The following is a 21,960-nucleotide window of genomic DNA, read 5'->3' as shown; positions in this document are numbered from 1 at the left end:
TTGCTCCCAGGAATATTTGCTTTCCATTTCCTGAACTGCATCCTACAGTCTGATTCCGGGAAAGCTTGAGCACATGCAAAATTGCCCTTTTGGTCTAAGGAAGTTTATTCTGTCATGCCTTTGGTGCAAGGGGCTTGTCTTATTCTAGAGGAACCACGTGATGGCAGTTACCGTTAAGTATGACTTGTTGACAGTGAGAAAACTTCATGTAGGCATCAATAGTGAGAAGTTCATTTAGTTGGCTTTGTTCACAGGTGCTGAATTTGGTCTGTTCTCTGGAGCTTGGGGGTTAATGTAGATCTCGTGCCCCACGAATGCCAAGGACAGGCCAGGTGTTTTGGGGAACTGCACAGGGGATCTTGCAACATTGGTCTAAAACTGTTAGCATAGAGTCTGGGGGGAGTTATTCCAAATAACTGCAATGGAAACAAGCACAGGTATCTGGCCTGTTGAATCTGGGGGGAAAAAAAAAAAGAGGGAAAAAGATACGTGATAGATGTTAGAAAACACAAAATTAAAACTGATTTGCTCTCCTCACCACACAGCACTCACTGGCTGCTTTGACTTTAACATCTTTATCTATATTTTTTTTCTCTAGTAATATTGAGAGGATTACCTTTGTTGGCCCCTGGGTGGTTACTGTGTGATTTTACTGTTATTAAATCTATTGTAAACTGCTTCATTATTCCTGACTCAAATTCTCTCTTTCCTCTAATCCTCACACCGCCCTTGTAGAAATCCTCTGGCACGGACCCTCAGGAAGTCCGGGAGCGGGCCACGGTCTTGCAGACAAAATTTGAAAATTACGTTCACTCCAGCGAGGGGACTGTCCGGTGGGCAAAGAAAGGTCAGTGCGTTTCTTTTCAGTTTATTCCAGAAGGGCTCATATAAGCTGCCAAGGTTTTCTTCTGGGGAAGAGCTTCAGGGAAAAGGCCTGGAAGAAACATTTTGGGGCCATTGGGCTCTGTAGGGGGTTGAGATGGGCCCAGAAGGCTTTGTGATGATATTAAATGTTAATTTCTTGCATTCCCATATTACGTGCAAATGAGGTTTAATCTTGGCTTTCGATAGGATTCACATCCGAGGGCTCTGACCCAATTGCATGAGCGAATAGATTATGTGTGTAATGCTGGGAAGGTCATGGGTGACCTGCTTAACCACATGCTGGTGCAATACCCGTTAGATGCTTTCCAGGGATGAATTTGAAGCCTGTAAGACAGGATGCCTTGGGAGCAACTCTTAACAGGCAAGGATCTTAGACTGGAGGTTGTTGTGTGGGATGGGAGAAAAATGAGAGAGGGCAACTACTCAAAAAGGCAGGAAGAAGAAAAACTGGGATGGATTTAATAATAATTGTAGTTAGGTGCAAATCTGGAATTTGATCTCCCATCTTTGCCAAGCAGGATGCACAGCAGTTGTCACTGAGCAGTACAAGAAACTCTTCCCTTCTGCTTCTCAGTTTGGAATATCTAGAGGAAGGTGGATTTGGGGAAAGGTGAAAAACTTGCCAGGGATGTGGTAGGAAAATACAAACTAAGCAGTCCCCTGAGAGAAGCCAAAAAGGTGGTGCAATGTAGGCACCCCTGTTCTATGTGTTGTTCTGTTGCCCAGTAAGGCTGATCTGGGTGCACCTGAAAACGGAATAGCTGTTGTAAAGGGAATGCAGGAAGTCAGGCCCCAAAGGTCCTTGACAATTACTTGGAATCTGGTTATTAAATGTTGAGACAAGTCCACAAATTGCAAACTCTTTATGCGAGAGACTACACCACTCTTCCTCACAATATATAGGACTAGAGCCTTTCCCCTTTTTTTGAGTCTCCTCTTCCCACGTGTCTCCCTTCCTGATTGTTTTCTTTTTCATCTCATTTGTCACTTTGATGTGGGTCAAATCCTGCTGTCTAAGCTTGCATAGAAGTCCTGTTGGTTTCAGTTCTGCAGCATTTCCAGTTAGGTTTGGATGAGAGGGGTCCTGATGAGGTGAATTTTGATGGTCTACATCATTTCTGTTTACCATTATATATACCTGTTGTATGCATGTGCGTACAAGTGTAGTAGAAGTGTACCATATGTGCTAGACTACATAAATCACATACTAAGGGGTCCAAAACCAAATGGGGAAATTGGCCTTTCAGCTGTACAATGTCATCATAGAACCTGGGTAAGGGAAGGCTGTTCTCAAGGTAGAAGTTGAGTTCAGCATTAAAATTGTTTGGAATCAGAAGTGATTGTTCAAGAAGTCGAAGGTGCTGTTTTTTTCTGAATGTTGTACTAACTTGTTAGGTGATGACAGAGCAGAATGACCAGAGCTCGTACTATAACTACCTGCTTACCGCAAATCATTCTGCATGCTTTTAATGATGCATGGCTGTATTGATGGGCGAGGTATTTGAAATCCTACTGTTCCATTCTTCGCTCTACCCCTGCCACTGCATGTCACTGTACTGACTCTCACCCTGCCCCAACAATTGCAGTGCTGATTTTTTTTTCCTCAGGGTTTCAAAATACCTTTCTCCTACAGTGAAAGTGTTAGAGACACAAGCGGCTTGCTTGCACCCATTTTCAGGTGTGTTGTGCTACTTGACTGGTGTAATTACTTTTATAGCAGCACTTTTAAGTCCACAATCTCAAAGCACGTGACTAATATGATCAAATCCTTGATTCTGCATGGATGAGCTTCTTGTTGCTCCCCTGGGATTCCTTATACCCCATGCAAACTTCTAACCTGAAATGACTGTGACGGGAGAACAACTGAATGGCTCTGGTCACACTTAGAAAACCTGTAATCTCTCTCTATACAGTGTATGTCACTGTGCGCACACACATCCCACGTACACACTTGTTGCTGACCTCAGCACTAACAAATTTTTTACCCACAGACAAGAAGTACAGAAAATATATCAGGAAATGCTGAAACATTGTGCATCCCATTTATCTTGTATAGGAGCACTCCACCTCTTTTTCCTACTTTGCTATCTACATATGCAAATTTTCCACTGCTGAGTGGCTTCCATAAACCCCGTCTTCCTCCCCTCTGTGCCAGGCATCATGAATAATTAACATGGCAGCTGGCTTTTGCTTTCATGGCAGACAATCAATTGGAAACTGTGCCAGAGGTGCATTTGTTTCTCTCTCTTTTTCTCTTTTTCCCCATTTTCTGACCTCGTCAATGTTAATAAGCAGTGTTTTGACTGCAGCCCGCTTTCAAAAGGCGAGTGGCTCCCTGCCCGCTCACCCCTTCTGCCTCTCGGTCCCATGTTTTCCAAACTCAAATCAAAGGGTTCAGTGAAGGTGCTGCCCTTCAAACTTGATTGACTGATCAGCAGTGAGGTGGGTGGGAGGAGGGGTATGGTTGGCCCTGCTACCTGAAGGACAAATCTCGTGAAGTGTGGAGCCCCTTTTGGGAAATGGAGGACTCCCGTCCGAAGGGTTGCACGGTGATAGGTACTCCATTTTGGAGCTCTGGGGACAGATAGAGCTCAGGAGACTCTGATCCGTCACGCCACTAGGATTATAGAAAGGGTAAGGAAGAAAGCCTACTTTTGTCTTCCATGTTTCCCCATTTTATAGCCAATAGTTGAGCATTTTGCATCATCCTTTCTGTCCTCAGCACCCGTGTGTCGAGAGGCACAGCGGAGTTACAGCAGCCCATTGCAGTGGCACAATGCTTGAATCCGTGGCGGTTTTGGTGCATTCTTCCTTCCTGTTCCCACATGCTCTGTACGCTGGCAAAATGCCTCCACCAGTTTATCCAGCTATGTGGCTGAGGCTGCGCTCTGGGGCCAGCACTGGGAACTGGCTGCCAGCTGAGAGCATGGTGAACAGGTTATGTCACCTGTCTCACTTTCATATCTCATTACCCTCTTGTCCCCTGTTTAAAAAAAACAACAAACCAACCTATCTAACCTCCATCATATGTAGTGCTCTTTTTTTTTTTTTCCCCTTTGACTTTCCACACTTATATTTCCTATAGAAAAGTGGGGATGCACAGGTACAAAAAACCAATCTAAATCCACTCTCTTACATGAATGCAAGTCTGAATCCCACCCCAGGCCAGTATACATTGCCTCAGACTCATGTTGGTGTGACAAAAATATAACAGCTCAGGCAGTTTGCTCCTGTGGCATTAAGATGAGGTAACCTTTATGTGAATTATGGCCTGACCAGCACTGTTACCAGTCTTCTTGAGTTGTTTACATAAAGCTCTATCTCTTCGATCACAAAATTATAAAAGAATTTCAACTTTTTAAAAAACTGTTACCAGTCTTCTTGAGTTGTTTACATAAAGCTCTATCTCTTCGATCACAAAATTATAAAAGAATTTCAACTTTTTTTTTTAAAAAAAAAAAAAAAAAAAGGCTTTTAATATCTGGCCACTATAATTGCACATAAAAGCCAGAAAACATGACTCTGGCAGTACTGAGAGGTCTAAAGACCTGATAGTAAAGATTTAAAAAAGAATCATACCCACAAAGGTCTTCATTTAAATCTCATGGGTGCTGTAATGAACATTAGCAGCTTTGAGCTCCTCCGAGGTAAAACAGTTACACGAGCTGAGGTTTCGACCTGCTGGTATGGCAGGGCTGTTGGTTCAGCTTTGGGTTACTGTCTTGCAGCTCTCCCTGGTTTTGCATGCTCTGACTCAGGACTGGATCTGACGATTGTCAGGACTTTGGGAAGAGGAGGGCCTTTGACTTTGATTCTCTATCTCTTATCTGGGGAGTTAGTACCAGCAGCCTTTCCTATCTGAAGAACTGTGGGAGGTGAGCTCAGCCTTCATAATAACAGGATCTTTAGTATCAACCATTTCAAATGCTGTGAGAAAGACAGCTATATTAGCTCCAACGGGACCAAATTCGGAGCGGGAGCAGGTTCATATTGTTCCTTTTGAAGCGTTACACCTTCTCATAGCAAGTGAATTTGACCAATAACTTTATGAAAAAAAGCAGCAGAGTAGGGTTTTTGAGAGCATTTGAGCTGGTTTATAAGCCCTCAGAAGGATGGCCTTCAGATGAGACACTGAGACGGGGTATGTGGAATTTAGCATTCTCTTTTTGGGAAAACACAGGTCTCTTGATGCTCAGATGCCTCTAAAAGAGGAGCATTGTGAAATTGGGAAGAAGGTACAAAAAACTCAATCTTTTCTTCTCATCGATTGGGAAAAGGAGTTCGCTTTACTCAGTAAACAGAGCTTTGATGGATTCCCTGGGTCCTTCCAGGAGCTGATCTGCTAAAATGACATTTTTATTACTGTTCATAAACTCCAATCTCCGGCTGCTGCCAAGAGATTAGACATAAGCTGTGGGCAAACTTGCTGGTCCGGTGGCTCAACAGGCAAGGGCAGGAGAGGTTAGAGTTTAGAGCTTGCTGCTGTCAGGGTTGAGAGGGAGAGAAAGATGTAGGTGGTGGTTGGAGCGAGGGCTGGGGGGGACACGGGAGGCTTAGCCAGCAGAGGAGCAGCAGGGGATTGAAGGGAGGCATTTTCTGAGCTGTAGAGTTTCCTTACTAAAAGTCCCTCTATTCCCCATAGCAGAGAGGACAGCCTGGGTGTAGTTAATGTTCCAGGTATGTGGAGGAGCAGTGGTAGTGTTCATATTAGTGGATGATCGTCTTTAGAGCAATGAGCCCTGAGGGAAGGGCATTACAGGAATATAAAGATGTGAAGGGAAATTTGCACGCAATTCTATTATTTTTCCCTTTTGAGAAGGTGAGCTCTGTTCTCAGTGTGATGATGAATCAGGAAATCCATCTGGCTCTCAGATATTTATAAGGGACTAGCTAGTAACTGGTGAAAAAGGGACTACTGGGACTGTGATATCAGAGGAGTCTTCCTATGCCATCCCCATGCTTCTTTTTCCCTCTCTTCATCCCTGTATCTCTATTCCCTCTCTCCGCTTATCTGCTACCATTTGATGTCAATGACTCTTCTTGTGAGATGTGCTACAGGCCCTTTCTGGCAGAAGGGGCATCCTTGCAAGAGGCAAACCTAATGCAACTTAGTGTAGCTTTGTTTCAGTTCCTAATGTTTCTCCACCACCTACCTTCTCCTTTTGGGATTGTACTAGTACTATACAACCTTCACAGATTTTTAACATACCAACTGTTTCTACCAGCTGCTGACCAGAAGGTGTCCCAAAGGACAAGACCAATGTCCTTTTAGCTGGAACAGCTGAATCTTTAAGTATATATATATAAAAATGCAGTAGCAAACAGAATTCACTTTTTTTTTTTCCCACCTCAGCACTGCAGTCTTTCCTTTGTGCCTATACCACCTACCCCAGGAACCTCAAGCACATCTTCCACATCAAATCTCTCCACCTGGGTCATGTGGCCAAGAGCTTCGGCCTGAGAGATGCCCCCCAGAACCTGACTGCTCTTCCAACTGCAGGCTCAAAGAAGAAAACCAAACCAAGACCAAAAAGGTAAGCCAACTTGATGTTCCTGAGCTGAGGAACACCACGTGACAAGCTGTGCTTTGCTCCTCATGGTTGTTGTGCTTGCTCCAGAAATCATAGAATGGTTTGGGGTGGAAGGGACCTTCAAAGATCATGTAGTCCAACCCCCCTGCCGTGGGCAGGTCACGTGTGATTGTTCCTGAGAGGCTAAATCATGTTGAGCCATTGGCTTAGGTTGCATTGCTCTCTGAGCTGTTGTTTCATTCCCCTTTTCCTAATGGCTTTAGAGAGCCTAAAAATTACATTTATTAAACCAACTTAGTTGAACATTTGAGTGGGGAATTCAGTTAAAAAAAACAAACAAACAAAAAAACAACAAACAAAACAAAAACAAGCAGCTCACTTTGTAGTATGACTTCTGATAAAGATGCTCTTTTTTGAAGGAAGCTGCTAAGTGTGGAGATGCACCTACGTAGACTAGCCTGGGTTTTGCTGCAGCTTTTCCATTTTCTGAGCACTTGAAAAACACTATCTTCTATGAGTCTTATAAGCAGAAACAGCCTAATTTTTATTTAGTTATATTTCACTCGAGAGCTACCTTGAAGGATGAAGAAGGGTGTAGGCAGTGTTCCAAAGCAAAGCATGAGACTTCCCATATATTGGAGCGGTTCTCTTTCTTGTGCGGGTCTTGGTTGCTAGAGCTCCAGCAGCAGTCCTGTTGTCATGGCCAAGCACCTCGTACTAGAAGCTGCCATATTTTTTCCATTTACATCCCCACTTCCAGTCGCATGGTCCTACAGAGAACTATGATTCCTGCCTCAGGATCAACTGCAGTAGCAACTCTTTGTCCTCATCCCTGTCGAGGGAAAGGCTCTCACAGATACAGCTGTGCTCATAAGTACTTGCTGTTGGTGTAGGGCATGGGATGACAAAAGCATCAAGGAAATAGCGGAGAAATGAATATTTTCACTTCTCAAATTTGAAGTTGACTGTCCTGCGCGTTATGAGCAAGGCTGTATGAGTGCTGATTTATCTCACAAGATAGTCTGTTCCTTCCTGGCCTTGACAAATACCACTGCATCAGGAGCAAAGTATGTGTCTTACTGTCTTCAGAGGCCTTCTGTGGCCTCCTCTGGCCTTTTTTATCACCTTTTCTACACTAGATAGGCAATCTTTTGTAGGCTTTCTCCTGCAGTTCCACCAGCAGTTTCCTGGCTGTCAGTTTTACTATGGGGCAAATTGTGTCCTCTCAGAATGGTCAGCTGCAGCTTGCACTACTTATTCTTCTCCCTAAGTAGTCATTAGATTAGTACCTGAAGGAAAGGGGAGGACTGCAGTGTACTTTTTAAATTATTAATTATATGATTGACTGTAGTTATATAAATACAAGCCCAAATCAAAAGGCAGATCTGTTAGTAGAAATGATCCTTCTACAAACTTGTGCTCTGCTGCCTGTAGATTTAAGTAGTTGTGGCAAAAGCATTTCTGCAAAATCATGTGGGATCTCTCCCAGGAAGAGTCTGTAGCAAACCTAGAGTTACACTCTATCCCCTTTCCTGTGTGAACAGGGCTGTTCCTGCGTAGTCCTTTCCTGTGTAAGGAATTTGAGACTCCCTGATGCTTCTGGAGGAGCAGAGCCCTGAATCCTCTTCTCTGCTTGAAATGGAGCTGAAGATGCTCAGTATGTCCGATCCTGGCTACTTTGAGTTGGTTCCACAAGATAGATAATCCTCCCTTTTGAGATTACAGTGTAAGGGCTCGCTGTCTTCCCTTGCACAACGGCAGGATATGAACCTCTGGCTTGCCAGTAAAATCACTGCAATTATTCAAAGGAGGAAAATCTTTTTTCTTTTATCAGTATCAGTTGTGACTCTTCCCGTGTAATTGTTGCTGCAAACTCCATTAGCAAACGTTAGCCATGCAATTAAAGCACTAATCCACATAATTGTTCCTGGGCTGGTGACATCTCTTGCACATGTACATATCTTGGTAAAAAAAAATGGAAGAGGAAGGGATTTTAAAATAAAAAATTGGAGACTGCATTGTCCTGTTTTGAGAAGCCACCAGGGACAGGCCGCTGATCTGCCTCCTGCTTCAGCTGACCCTCGCCAGCAGATGGGCAACAGGATGGGAATGCCCCTGTGAGCAGGGGATTTAACGGAGCTTTATTTCAGGAAGAATAGCCTGATTAGCCGATAAAGAGCATGTAAGATGGTATGGGGTGGGCTTTGATGTCTTGCTGGCCCAGCAGGGTATCAAGCTATGACTGACAGTGGTGTGTCACAGGATTACTTGGCCTGCTACAATGCCTCTCTCTGTTCCTATGATGTTGCTACTCTGTTAGAGCTACTTTTTCCCTTGTTAAGAACCTCTTTTAGACGGCGTTCCTCCTCCCCAAGTCTTCATCCTATTATAGTACAGACAAGCTCGAGATACAGTAGGTAGTTTATGCACAGGACGCGTGGGGTTGGGGGATGTGGAGGTGTTAGAACAAATGGTCTGAGAGTGATTTGAAAGCTCATTTGCACATGGATCATATAATTCCAGCTCAGGGAAAGTGGGCAGACTTTGCACAGGTTCGACACGGCTCAAGCTCCAGATTTCAAATCTGGGAGCATCTGGAAAGTTAAGACCCTGCAGAAATAGCCAAAGTTGTGATGTGCAACAATTGTTCTTGCCTGTGAAACTTGTTTCTAATCAACTTTCTCTGTGTGTGCGCTTAAAAAAAAAAAAACACCAAAGAGAGAAGATATATTAGCATTTATAGGATAGTTTAGAGAAAGTGAATATAGCTTCAAATTCAGTCTCCACTAGCTTAAACTCAAGATAGTGCTGTTAACTTGCAGAGAATTGCTTTTGATTTCACACTGACAAAGCAGAAAGCAGAATTTAGGCTGCCATTTAGAAGACAAATGGTTTTTAATTGTAAAATGGAAGGCTTGAAATTATAACAGCATAGTCACAGAACAATCTTTTTAATTATATTTCTCACGTGATACCATGAGTGTTGGTTGTCGTATTACACGTTGTCTCCAAACATCCGATACTTGTTTTTAATCAGTCTGCTCACTAAAGCGTCATCTCTCAGCACCTGCTCAGAGAATAAAGAACAGGCAGTCCAGGTTGAAAGTGGGGTAAAGGCGATCATTAAATGTTTCCTTAAGAGGACAAAGAAAACTTTTCATTTCTTTTGAAGTCTCCTTTTGTGCTTAGCGCCTCCTTAGAGAGCCTGCTTGGGGAAGGCGAGACAGGAAGACAGAGCAGCCAGGTGTGTGATGGTTCAGTGCTGAAATGTGGAAGCAGCCCGCTCCTACTGAATGCACATGTTAAATTTCCATGTTGTTTTTTTTTTAAACCTCTTTGTGCAAACCAGCTGTCCCCTTAGCTGTAGTGGTTCTTGCAAAACCCGATCTGACGATGGCAAAATAATTGCTCATGATTTTTTTGAAAGTTGAAATGCTGTATTTAGGTAAGAGATGCACACACGAACCAGATACTGTATATTAAGTTACAGTACATCAGCTTAGTAAGTGTCTGGGCTCATGCTTTTACTGAAGGGTAGATGCAAGGAAGCTGATCCCACTTCCATTGAGGGATTAACTGTCTTTCGTTGACTGCAGAGAAGCAGCATGCACAGGAAGTAGCTGACATGCCAGATAGACATGTCTTTTGACTCTTTCACAATGCAGATGTCAAAGACCTATTGCGGTTCCACCAAGCATCCCTGTGCTACTCAATCTTTTGCATTTTGGATCAGTGGGGTTTTATGGGATTCTGTGGCGACTGATGGTCTGTTTTCTCCTTTTGAACTCTGGAAGACTGGTGTATGCCCCCAGAGGGTTTCACTGTAATGGGGAGTTGCAACTTAATTTGCCTTGTTTGTGAATTCATGCCATTACAAAGAAATAGATAAATCTTTAAATTTGCTAGATTCCATGGAACTCATTGCTACAAGATGTCTCTGAAGCCAGAAATGCTCAGAAAGATTGAATTTACATGTAAGCATCGAGTATATTCACAGTTGCTACAGCATGTGCAAAAAAATGAGTATAAAAATTAAGGTGAAAATCCCCTCATGCTTCAGAATTTAAGTCCAACCCATAATTAAAATAGCATCAAGAAAAGGTGTCCAGGATGCTTCTGTTTGATGGGATTGATTTACATCATTATTACACTGCTATTGCTCTGAATATGGATCATCATGCCCTTAAGGTTTTGGCTGCAAGATTATTGTGCTAATTCATTCTTCAGCGTTAGTGGTCAGACAGAATTAGACTCCTGCTGGGAAATCTACCTTGTAACTCTGTGTATCCTCCTCTGCATGGCTAGGGCAGCAGTCTCCTTTGGGTGAAAGCTGGTAGCCTTTCGCCTTCTCCCCTACCTTGTATCCTCAATTCCACTTTTGAATATCATGGCATTGACAATTTTGGAAAGACTAATGCTTCTATTGACAGGGCTTGCGAATCAACACCCTGCAGCTGGGTCTCCCTGCACAGGAATGTCTTATCATTAGAAGCAGTTTGCCTGCCAGTTTTTGCATGCCATTTACAGCTTTCCTAATATCACTTAATTAGTCAAAATGCAAGTTTGGAATTCTGCCCACTAGGATTTTCACTTGGTTTGGGCAGTCTGCGCTAGAAAGCCAGACTGGAGCTCAGGTAAGAGCATGTATTTATGGACTGGAGTACAAATGGATCCAAAAATGAGAGTAAGAGACCTGGCTGCTGTGAAAGGAAACATCACCATCACGCTTCACGAAGGCAGTTCAAGGACTCAGATGAGTCCTGCTTACCACATCATGATGTTATAAAAAAGTCCTGTTATGAAATTAAAGTTTTATAATTGTAAAATCCATCTGATTGTTATCTGCATACAGCAATGCCCTTTATTACTATCCTGTTCCACCACAGCAACAGCACAGAGCCTTTGCTCCATCTCTGAGCAAGCTAATAGGGCTTGCATATGGAGCTGGAAAACCTCTGTGCTGTTTGGTACGCACCAAAAAATGATCAGCTCTCTCTAATTGAAATATATTCTGTCCTTTAGGCTGGGAAAGAGCCTGACAGAAGCAAGAATCCTGGGAGGTTCCCGGCCTCCCAGTGGTGCTTTCATCCTTTCTCCATAGGGTGAAGACCAAGGAATGATAGTGAAAGTGAAGCTGTGGGGTTTTGTCTCTTTCTGTGTAGCTGAAATACAGTTGACTTCAGTAGGGGTAAGGTGGGGTTTTCTGTTTAGCATGTCTCGGCATGAAGACTGCTCTGCTCTGACTGTTCTGGAACAGCGCTCGATGCTCAGTCTGACTGGGTAATAATTTTCCTTGATCTTCTCAAGCTAGCGTTTGCATCAGCTGATAACAGAGTACCTAGGCCATCTGTTGACTTGTCGAGAGCAGCGTAGGATTGCTGATGAATTTCTTGCCCCCACTCTGCAAAAAACAACAACAGAAAAACCAACCCAAACAGGGTTGCGTTGGCTGCAGATGGTTCATCCAACACTGTAAGTAGAAAAAGCAGGTGTTGCAGCAGCCTTGGCCCAGAGGTAACCCAGCTCTGTTGCTGGCACAATTTCAAAGAGCTGTTGGAGATGCTGTCAGGCAGATTGATAGTGCGATCCACGTTGAAATGTTTTCTGATAAATGAGACAGCCTACTCCTGTCTCCTCCAAAGACACACCATGAGTTCTGGGACTGTGCGTCAGAACTTTATACTCCTTCTTCCTCAGCTGGAGCAATTTGGGAGCCTTTGGTTGCTGCAGATGCTGCGAGTTGGTTAAAGGTCGCTACACTTGCTGCACTGCATTGCACCAGCATTTCACACAGCTCAAGACAAAGGGACAGACAGCAATGCCAACCAAGTTGAAGGAGACATCTCTAAGAACAAGCTTGCTCACCATTTAGGTAAAAAGACTAGCAGAGGCATCTTCTGGGCCATCAAATGATATCCAAGAAACCATGCATGTATATGTGCCACTACTCTGGCATGTAGGAGTTTTTGGCTTGGGGGTCAGCTTGTGATTCTGTTCTGTAATGAAGCAGATGTGTCAATGAAACATACATATTAGAATTTTGAAATGAAAATGAAAAATGGTGTCAGATACTCATTCCTTTTCTTACTGTTGCCACTTGGTCCTTCCACACCTAATGTTTGAGAGTCTCCACATCCAGGATCATGGTTTGCATATTGTAACAAATTCAGTCTGACAAAATGAGCTGGTGAAACTTGGTCATTCTTATGATCTTACCAGCAATGCTTGGGAGATGAATGGGATGTTATATAGAAACATAACAGTTTGTGTACACTTTTCTTCCTCTTCTGTTTGTGCCTTGGAGCTGTCCACAGCTTTGAACATCCTCAAAGCTTAGTTCAGTACACTTGTCTTGGGGTTTTTTTTGCCATAGTATAGTCTCTGTTACTCTACCATCTTGTTGTTGGTGATTGTGGAGTTCGGTAGATGGTGTCTTCAGAGCTCCAAAGCCATCAATCACCCAAGGTGTGTGGAAGTCACAAACTGAGTGTGTTGAAGGTGTGTTGCATGTAAGCTAGGTGGGACTTCCATGGTGAGTTAGTATTGTGTGGCAGAGCAGAAGACAGAGCTGGAAACAACAGAGAGAATTTCAGGCTAATCACCTATGCTGCATTCACCTGTTTGGGTTTTGGGGTTTTTTCCATGGTGTGAAAAAATATTTGCCTTGAATCTTTTCTGATAGTCTTGAGCAAAGCGAAGAGTTGAGAGTCAAGGGGACAGAAAAGGAGACCGGTCCAAATCATTCAGATTTCCTCTGAGGTGGAGGGTTGGGCAGCACCCCTGCGGACCATTGCAGCTCCTGAGTGGAATGGGGAAGGGGAGCAGCATACTGGGAGCGGCTCTGCAGACAGAGGTAGAAGGAAATTGAAGCAGAGGAAAGAAGGATTTTATTCTCTTTCCTTCGCTGGACACTTTCTCTCTTTTTTTTTCCAGATGCTCCTATCCTGCCTTTTCATCATTCAGTGATGTGTTTAACGAGTTTCTCATGTTTAAAGAGTGAATAAAATCATTTCAGTCTTCTGGAGGAGGGCAAAGGGGTTTTTGTCTTTAAAAGTTTGTCTCTGGCCTGGTCTTATCTGGCCTTTCAGGATGCAACAAAGTCATCTGGGGACAGTTCCTCTGTTTCCTTTATTGTCTCTCTGCTGAGGCTCTTGGTACCAGTTTTTGTGAGGTTGCAACTTAATTACAGATGTGCGCAGGCAGCTGTAAACCTGGGTCTTTTATTCCTTCCTCTCTCTCCATGAGCAGGAAGGGAGCTTTCTCAGACCGTGCCAAGCAATTACTAGGCTCTCTGCCTTCCCTTCCTCACTGTGCAAAGCACCTTTCTCTCCCCTTGATAATGAGGTGATTAGATAGATCTTGGGGTGATATGGTTTTTGCCTGGAACATAAAGCCCAAAGCAGTGGTTGGGTCTAGGGGTCTAGTGGTTAAGCCTTGCAAATGAAGGGATGATGTGTCCCCCACTTGAAGTTAGAAGGTGGTGCTAACTCATCTCTGCTGGCTCCTCTGACTACTTACCAATTCCCATCTGTCTTTTATGGGAGTCCTGGTACCCCATATCTAGCGTAAAAGAGTAGTAGTCCAGTGGTGCTTCTGCCTGGCATCCAATATGTCACAGCACTCAACACCCAGTGTGCTGGACAGTAACACAGAGAAGTCAAATAGCTTGTGTTCAGGGACAGGTTCTTCCTAACTCGTGTGTTGGGGCTGTTTCATTTTCTGAGTTATGACTTCTCTATTCCTGTCTCATTTTCCCCCAGCTAATAAAAGCGGCTATTTTCTCATCCATTTGAACATTCCTTTCTCCTTTAAGCCCTGCTGAAATCTTGGCACTGTAGCACATTGGGATGGGTCGGTCATTAGTGAATCTTTTTTCCCCTGCAAGTTTCCCTTAGCTGCACTGTTTTGTAGTTCCCCACCTAAAGACTGACTGTTGTGTTTGGAGGGAGGGATTTAAAGGGCTGGGGATTTCTCTGCCCATTATCAACATGATGTATTTTCATTAGGGATCAATATAGCATGATATCTAGACATGAGATCACAGACAGAGATGCTGACAATCCATGTGTTTATCCAGTGATGGGAACATGGGTTCTGTCTGTGTTGCAAACGCATCTTACATGAACAGCCTTTCTGTGAAGCTTTTTGCCACAGTATCCAGTATCACATCACGCCAGCCTTCGGCAAAAGGGAAAATGCAGTCATCCCGGGTTATGAGGTGGGAGAATGGACATGAAGGCCAAAGAGATTAAATACCTTGCCCAAGGATGCTCAGAGGGTGAGTATCAAGGTCTCGCTCTGCTCTCCTGGGCTTTGTCTCATAACCACAGGGCACCTTTCCTCACCGATGTTATCTTGACTGCTCTGGCAGGGCCCCAGAGACTTTCACCAGTTGAGCAGCGAGGGGAATTTACAGATTTACAACAGGAATCAGAATCCGGCCAGGGATCCTGACCTGGTGCACTTTTCCTGGTGTGCTGTTGCTGTTGCCTGTGGCTTTTCCATCTCGTGGTTAAACAGGGCCTTGACAGCTGCTTTTCTTCTCTCAGTGATCAGCATAGGTTCCACAGCACAGCTCCATTGATTTTTGTGGCCCTGGTTAGAGGGAGAAACCTCCCTTTTCCCTGCATCCTTGCTTTTCTGTGTACAGCTGATCACCACAGCAGGGTGTATTGATTTACTAATTGGGCAATGATTTCACCTGATTGATAATAAAGTGTTGGACAACCTCCCTGCTGAGCTGAAACTCAGCCCGGCAGCTACTGGTGGATTACTTGTCCTTTTGCAGCAGATAGTTCCCTGTTGTTAAGTAAACTGATCTGTTGCTTGGTAACCCTCGAATTACTGTAGTAAATGCTTGGAGACACAATGAAAGTGTCAAACAGAAACTTTATCAAGTGATGGAGGGGACTGAGCAGAGAATACAGCTGTACTACAAAATTTTTGCAGCTGAGCTGGCTGAGGGCACGCCTTGGCCTGGCGCTGTGTGTGCACCCACAAGCATCCCTCCGTGCTGCTGTGGCTTGTGCACTCAGGAAGGCTGTGGAGGTACTGCAGGTACGGCTTTACCAACAGCACGTTGGCTTCATTAGCTGTACGGTCGCTTTTGAGTTGATTCTGTCTTTTTGCCTTAGTTTCTGTGGGTTCAAACTGAGTGGTGGCAGTGCGTCTTATTTTGCCGGTATGTCCAGTTTCTAGCCCTTCTGCCAACGCAGAGCTTGAATGTTTAATTAGTGTGAGAATGGAGACTACACCGAGGGTAACAGAGTCTTCTCACCTGTGTCTTCCAGGCTTTCCCTTCTAGGGAAAACCATCTTTCAGTGGTCATCATCACTCCATCCTTCTTATCATTCTGATCCATCCTTCCAAACCCACTCCAGCCATGAAACCCACACAGGGATGGAAAACAAGCTGTGGAAAAGGGGACAAGCAAATACCCCAGACAGCCAAGAGTTTGCTGCCTTTCCCTTCTTTGTGTGTTTGGCCTAATGAATGGATTGATCTGTTGCTGCGGCCAAAAATGCTTCCTTCTCCTGTGATCCCAACACAGTTCTGGACACCTGAAGGAACTAGGAGAGGCAGTGCTACAGGGCCCTTTAGGACTGCTGAGGTCCATGTATTGTCATAAATGCACGCTGGCATGGATGTGGGGCTTCTGTTCAATTCCCTTGTTATATTTAGAGGGACAGATAGATTTCTGTTCCCTTCTCTGGAAAATTTTGAGATCTGCTACTGGTCTTTATAATAGAGAGGAGAGTGGGATGTGCAGACATTGATAGCTGTGGATACCCTGTTGTGCCCAGGACCATGGGAACATGGTAGGGAACGACAGGTCCTGCACTGAAGAGATTGCAGTTTAAACAGATAAGCGAGGGTGATAGCAGCAATGAGGATGAGATTTGCCCAAGGTCATAGAGCAGGACAGTGGCAGAACTTGTGGTGGAAAAATGCTGAGTGGGTTTTTATATTTATAGCTGGCAGTTTAGGGCTACGGGGAGATCCGTGTTGAGTGGCTGGGCAGAATGCAACTACCTTTGCAAAAGCCGGTCTCTGGAGAGGGAGGCTGTAAGGTGCATGTGATGTCTGCAGGACACTGCAAGAAAAGTCTGTTGGGTTTAACCTCCTGACATTTTTTTTTCTTGTTTGTTTGGGTTTTTTGTCTTTTCAAGCTCTGGATTTAAGCTCTGTTTATAAAATGTTTTCATTGTTCAATGTCTTAAGGCTGTTAGGTTTTTTATTAGTATTATAATTTTCAAACTGCTGTGTCACCTAATTCATCAGCCTTCAGCACACAACCTTCCCTCCTTCTCCCCGCCACCCCTGCAAGAGCATTTGTACAGAACAAAGGCTTGCTTTTAGAAACGGCATGATATTTTGCCACCTTTGTGAAAACCTGTCACAACAATATCTAATTTTGCATGAGACGGAATTTCAAATCAAGCCTCAAGAAAAGGAAGCTGTTCTTCTGCTAATGTGCAAATGTCACTTTCCAGAGCCGTAAAATAAGTAACCCACCTAGCAGCATTTCAGAGAGAAGGAAATCTAATTCCTCTTCTGTTCCCTCTGCCCAGGTCTGACCTTCTCAAGAAGACCCACGGCAAACATCGCCTTGTTGAGATCTTGCGATCTGAATATTCCAGCGGGATGGACACTGGTGTATCCAAGGTCAAGAAGAAGAAAAAACAGAGAAAACCTGGCAACCAGCAGATTCCAACATAAGCCAGGACCTTCCAGTCATTGGCTGCAAAACCTGCTTGAGTGCCTCAGCCAGGGGTCAGGGTGACCTGCCAAATCAACTGGGGAGTGTTTCAATTTATCAGGCAAATATGGGAGGGATCTTGGGGATGTTGGCCTCCTCCCCCTCATTCAATAGGTCCAAATGGAATCGAATCCAGGTGTGTCCTGTTGCACTGCTGCAATTAAATGTGGCTTCCTGAAGATGCACTGCGTTTCTAGGGTGGGTTTTGCAAGAAAAAATAAAAAAGGTTAAATATGGTTTTTGGAGAAATGTGATGTCTGTATAACATGAAAGTGAGACAAGTGTACTCAGACAGGAGATGCTTCCCTGTTTAAAAGACTTGTAGAAACCCTCCACAATCTGTTTGCTGGCTTATTTTTAACCAGATAAACAGTAGTGGCAGAGGAGGTGTTCCAGGAGCACGTTTAAGAGGAGAGGAGAGGCTGCCCTTTCCCCTATCGTTATTCAGGGCGGCACTTCTGCTCCTGTCTCAGGTAATATAGCCACATTGCTGCCACCTTCTCTCCTCTCCTTTGTGTGCTGGGGCAAGGTCTGTCCCTGGACACTGATCGTTAGTCAGATATTGCCACCTGGAAGGAATCTCCCCGATTTCAGTGCAAGTGGTAGGATTGTGGAGAGCTCTTCAGTGTAATGACACACAGTCCCTTTGGGGCAGAGCTCATGGGCACAAAACTTCATGTCAAAACTCCTGAGTTTGGGAACAAACGTCACTGTGGGAAGGAGCCAGTGTGGAATCCAGCAATCTCCAAACTTCTTGCCTGCAGCGTATTGTCATACCTAATTATATAATGCAGAGTATGTATGAAATGTCTCACCTCTCTGAACGTTAAAGGCTTTGCAGGCTCTTGTTAACACTTGCCAGTAGTAACCTGACTTTTGGGGTTCTCTCTGCTTTGGCTAGGCCCTTTTTGAGTACTTCCCAAGCTAATGGATTTCGCTTCTTGCTTTTCCCATTTGCCTTTTTTCTTGTTCTTGCTTATCAGAGAATTAGGACTGCTGAGAAAAGGGATGCAGTATGGCCCCATATGTGCCGAGGCAGGTGCTCGTTCACCATTGCCCAGCATGTGAAATGGAATCCGAGCTCTAGTGAAGTCCACGATGAAACTCCCCTTTCAGTTGGCAAGGCCTGGGGGCTGCGTGGGGGAGAGCGGGTGCTCCCCAAGGCCTGCGGGAGACTTGACAAACTCCCGCAGGACCTACAGGTGAGCACCCACCTCCCTCTCCCTGTCTCCTTTGCTGTGCTTCATCCAGCACCTCCTATAACACAAGCGCCAAGCAGTACACATTCGAAAACAGTGCAAAACCCTACCAAAACACAACATTCTGCTGCCTGCATGTGTCTTCCTCGAGGAAAGAGGTGAGGAAGAGCAGCCCACCCGTGACCCAAGCCAGGCATGTTGTTTAGCGCAGGACCAGAAAGTGCTCAAATCCAGTGGCAATTTCAGGTGCTGGAAGGAGAAAGTACTGCAAAGGCAGTATAACCAAATGAAAACGATACCCACTTTGTGAATACAGAATTGAGGGCACCTACTTTGGGCTGTAGTGAGTCATACTAAGGACTGTAGGAGGGAAGCAATCAGCCCAAAAGTATTTAATTTCTGAAGTGAACGTAACTTTTGAGAACCAAAAATTACTTTTTTTTTTAACTCCCAGGCAATTACCAAACATGCTGATTTTACTGCAATACTTAGGAGAGATGTTAAAAAGGCTGCAGTATAAAATTAATCACGTTTTTGCAGAGAGAATGAAGTTATTAGCATTTATTAGATTAAGATAAAATAACAACAAAGCCTGCCTGATTTTGTTAGGAGTATTGTTTGGAAGAGCAATCAGGTTTAAGGCAAATGTCAACTTAAAGAGAAAAGAAACCCCTGAGGATGAAGATGACTCAGAGAGTGATGCAGAGAGTATAAGTTCGGGAAAAACTGATCTTGTGCATGAGGGGAAAATACATGACCTTCTCCTGGCTGACTGTCACATATGAATTAATATGGACTATTGGCAAATTCATAATAATAGGAATAAAGGCCAACAGCACATCAGTGAGGGACGTCAGGAAATCTCATTGCCGTCTGTATTAACCGGGCATGTAGCGTTATAAACAGTTATGATGGATAATGAGATTTAAAAAAGAAAAATAGAATGCCTTTTTCTTTCAGCTTCACCGTCTTTTGGCAGATGATAGCTCTGGATTACTTGCGTAATTAGGGAAAGGAAGAGAAGATTGTTAAACAAGAAAGAGAAATTGTTAAATGCACACACACCTGAAGCTAAGCCAAGTTTGCTTTTAATAAACTTGAAGGCTGATGTGCAAAATGTTTTTTGCAGGAACCAAATTCTGCCCTTATTTACGTTTCAGCAGCTCTAGATCAGCTGTGAGCTGGTTTTATCCTTGTGCATCACTCAATTCAGGAAGAACCTGGTAGGTTTGGAGATAATTCGTACTCAACTCAAAGCATCTCTTCATCGAGGCGGGGCAGGGTGTGGTACTTGCTGTGGAGCAGGGGTGGCCGAGCTGCAGAGCTCCATCAGCTGCAGCAGGAACGGGGCGCTCTGGGTGCAGAGGCTCCCAGGTTGCTTGAGCACCCGAATGCTTGAGGAGCTGCTGGGGGTCGCGGTGGGTGGATGTCACCCTGAACTGCTCCTGAATTTGCCCTCTCTTGCTCTGAGGTAGGTAGCGTGTCTTGCAAGGGTCTTGGCTGGGTGGGAGCTGCCTACGCAGCTTGTAAGGGCGGGGAGATCGGCTCTTGGCAGCGTTTGGTGAAACTGCAGCTTTTTTTGACTGCACCGACATTGGCTTCGGTCGGGTGTGCTTTCTTACCTTACTTGTGGTGAATGGTAGGGGCCTTGCTGCCCTGCAGCTTGAATTTTCTGTGTTTGGTCTGGAAATAACAGCACTATGGAGCTTTTCTATAAAGCTGCCTGTGAGTCAGACCTGGACTCAGTTTGGGTTTGCTTTCCTTGCTGCTCCTCTGCTCCCTGCTCTCAGCCTGGAGTCCTGCCTCTCCCAGGAGATGCTCTTGTGCCTTTTCTCTGCTGTCTTCCAGCTCTGTGTCCTTCGCCAGTAATAGGAACCCACATCCACCTCTCCTCTGCAGCTGGAACAAAGTTTACGTTTTGAGGCTTTGGGATAGGAAAAAGCAAGGAGGTCACCTTGGTACAAGGGTCGCAGTTGAACACCCGCTTTCAGTATCTAGGGCAAACACGAGACACCTTGGCACTGGTAGCTGACCACTGAGAAGCACCCGTAACTACGCAGGGTAGAAAGCAACAGAACTTCCCTGTTCACAACAATTTATTTTCTCCACAAGCCTGGGGAGAGGACAGGAAAAGCACCGATTGTTCTGGGCTTTCTATTCTGGCATAATTTTGTTTGGTGTTCAGATGAAACCATAATGTATCTCAGCTAGAAACAGTTCTGCTGGTTTCATTGAATTTCTGTGTGTTGGCATGTTCAGAGGAGCAGCTTTTGTTCTTTGCCTGTTCCCAGGGTGCTGGTCCTGGTTAAAGCTGTGTCAGGAGGGGAGGAAGATGGCCCTCAAGCTGCGTAAAAGCCCAGAAGGCACTTGAGCGCCAGGGTTGTGTTTGGTCCTGGCAAACCCACTGCACTAACTGGTTTGCATCTTGGATCCAGAGCCTGGAGCTGACAGAAACCAACCACCAGCAGCCTGTCTGTTGGAGCCTCTGGACCCCGGGAGAAATCGGTGGAGCAGAACTGGTGCAATACTCCAAAGGTTTCCTTAAGGGGACCGGTGCTCCTTCTCAACTGTGCTATTTTTAGTGCTTCATCTAATTCAACCCAGCACAGCCTGTCCCACCCCTGAGGACTTGCTGGGATCATGCCCACCTGGCACCGGCCTCTGGAAATAAGTAGAGTTTCGAGCCTGGTCTGGGGCTGCTGTGGGTGCAGGACCAGTGCTGGTGGGTTCTACTGTTGGACAGTGCGGTCCCCTCTCAGTCCCCGCACACAAGCTGGAGGTGAGGCTGGTCCTTCAGCAGATTTTGAGGCTGCTGAGATCCTTCCTCACAAGATGCTGTTCACGTGGCAAGTGCAGTGCTCTCTGACGAGAGCCTTCAGCGTGTGGTGTCTTCCCTAAACTGATTTATTTTGAAGCTTGCCTTGCTTGAGATCTCCCTGGAGGAGATGACTCCACTTCCCCTCTGCTCTCTTTCCTTCCCAGTCAGACTCTGCACGGCCATTCCCCTTCCTGGAGCAGAGGTTTCCTCAGGGCTCTGCCCTGCTCTCTCCTACTGTCCTTGTAACGCAAACTGGTCCCTGTCACTGTGTTACGGCGCTGGCTCAGACCCTCTGTTACAGAGGAGTTTCCAGCTTCTTCCAGATGTGAAATGGCAAATTTAAATATTGCAATTACAAATGTGTAACGAAGCCTTGTACTTCATTAATGTAAGAGGAGGAATCTGCTATGGCTACAAGGACAATTAAATATTAGAGAATGTCTTTGATTTTTTTTTTTAAATGGGAGGAAGGTTGCTGTATGCTCCTTGCCTTTGCGCTCACAAAATGAAAAGCACACCCACTGCAAGTTGTCCTTTGATAGATTTTTAATATGATTTTAAAGAGTTTTGTTTGGCCTCATTCTTATTCAATGAGATTAATTTAAAGCACTTATCCCCTGGGTTTAAGTCAATCCATGTAGGATTTGGGACCGGGGTTTGTTGCCTGGGGAGGGGGGTTGTTTGCAGGCCTCTCTGAAAGACTCCTTTCCCACTTCATTAACCCCGAGCTGGGAGCGACCCCCCTTCCTCCTCCTCCTCCTCCTCCTC

At 44.9% G+C, this 21,960-nt stretch overlaps 1 protein-coding gene across 1 annotated transcript in view; it reads left to right on the top strand.

Annotated features, from left to right (window-relative positions):
• DDX31 (DEAD (Asp-Glu-Ala-Asp) box polypeptide 31) overlaps window positions 1-17,422 on the top strand; it is a gene marked incomplete at its 5' end in the record, with an annotated part of 48,665 nt that extends 31,243 nt beyond the window's left edge. Inside the window, 3 exons of the mRNA XM_009572167.1 lie at window positions 736-847; window positions 6,239-6,419; window positions 16,988-17,422. Of these exons, the coding sequence (XP_009570462.1) occupies window positions 736-847; window positions 6,239-6,419; window positions 16,988-17,135 (441 nt within the window). The remainder of the gene's footprint in view (window positions 1-735; window positions 848-6,238; window positions 6,420-16,987) is intronic.
• Window positions 17,423-21,960: the final 4,538 nt, after the last annotated feature.

Source organism: Fulmarus glacialis, unplaced genomic scaffold (assembly GCF_000690835.1).
Source record: "Fulmarus glacialis isolate BGI_N327 unplaced genomic scaffold, ASM69083v1 scaffold25362, whole genome shotgun sequence".
In the NCBI taxonomy this organism is placed as follows: Eukaryota; Metazoa; Chordata; class Aves; order Procellariiformes; family Procellariidae; genus Fulmarus; species Fulmarus glacialis.
Note: the sequence above shows the minus strand (reverse complement) of the source record. Positions and strands in the feature narration are given on the sequence as shown.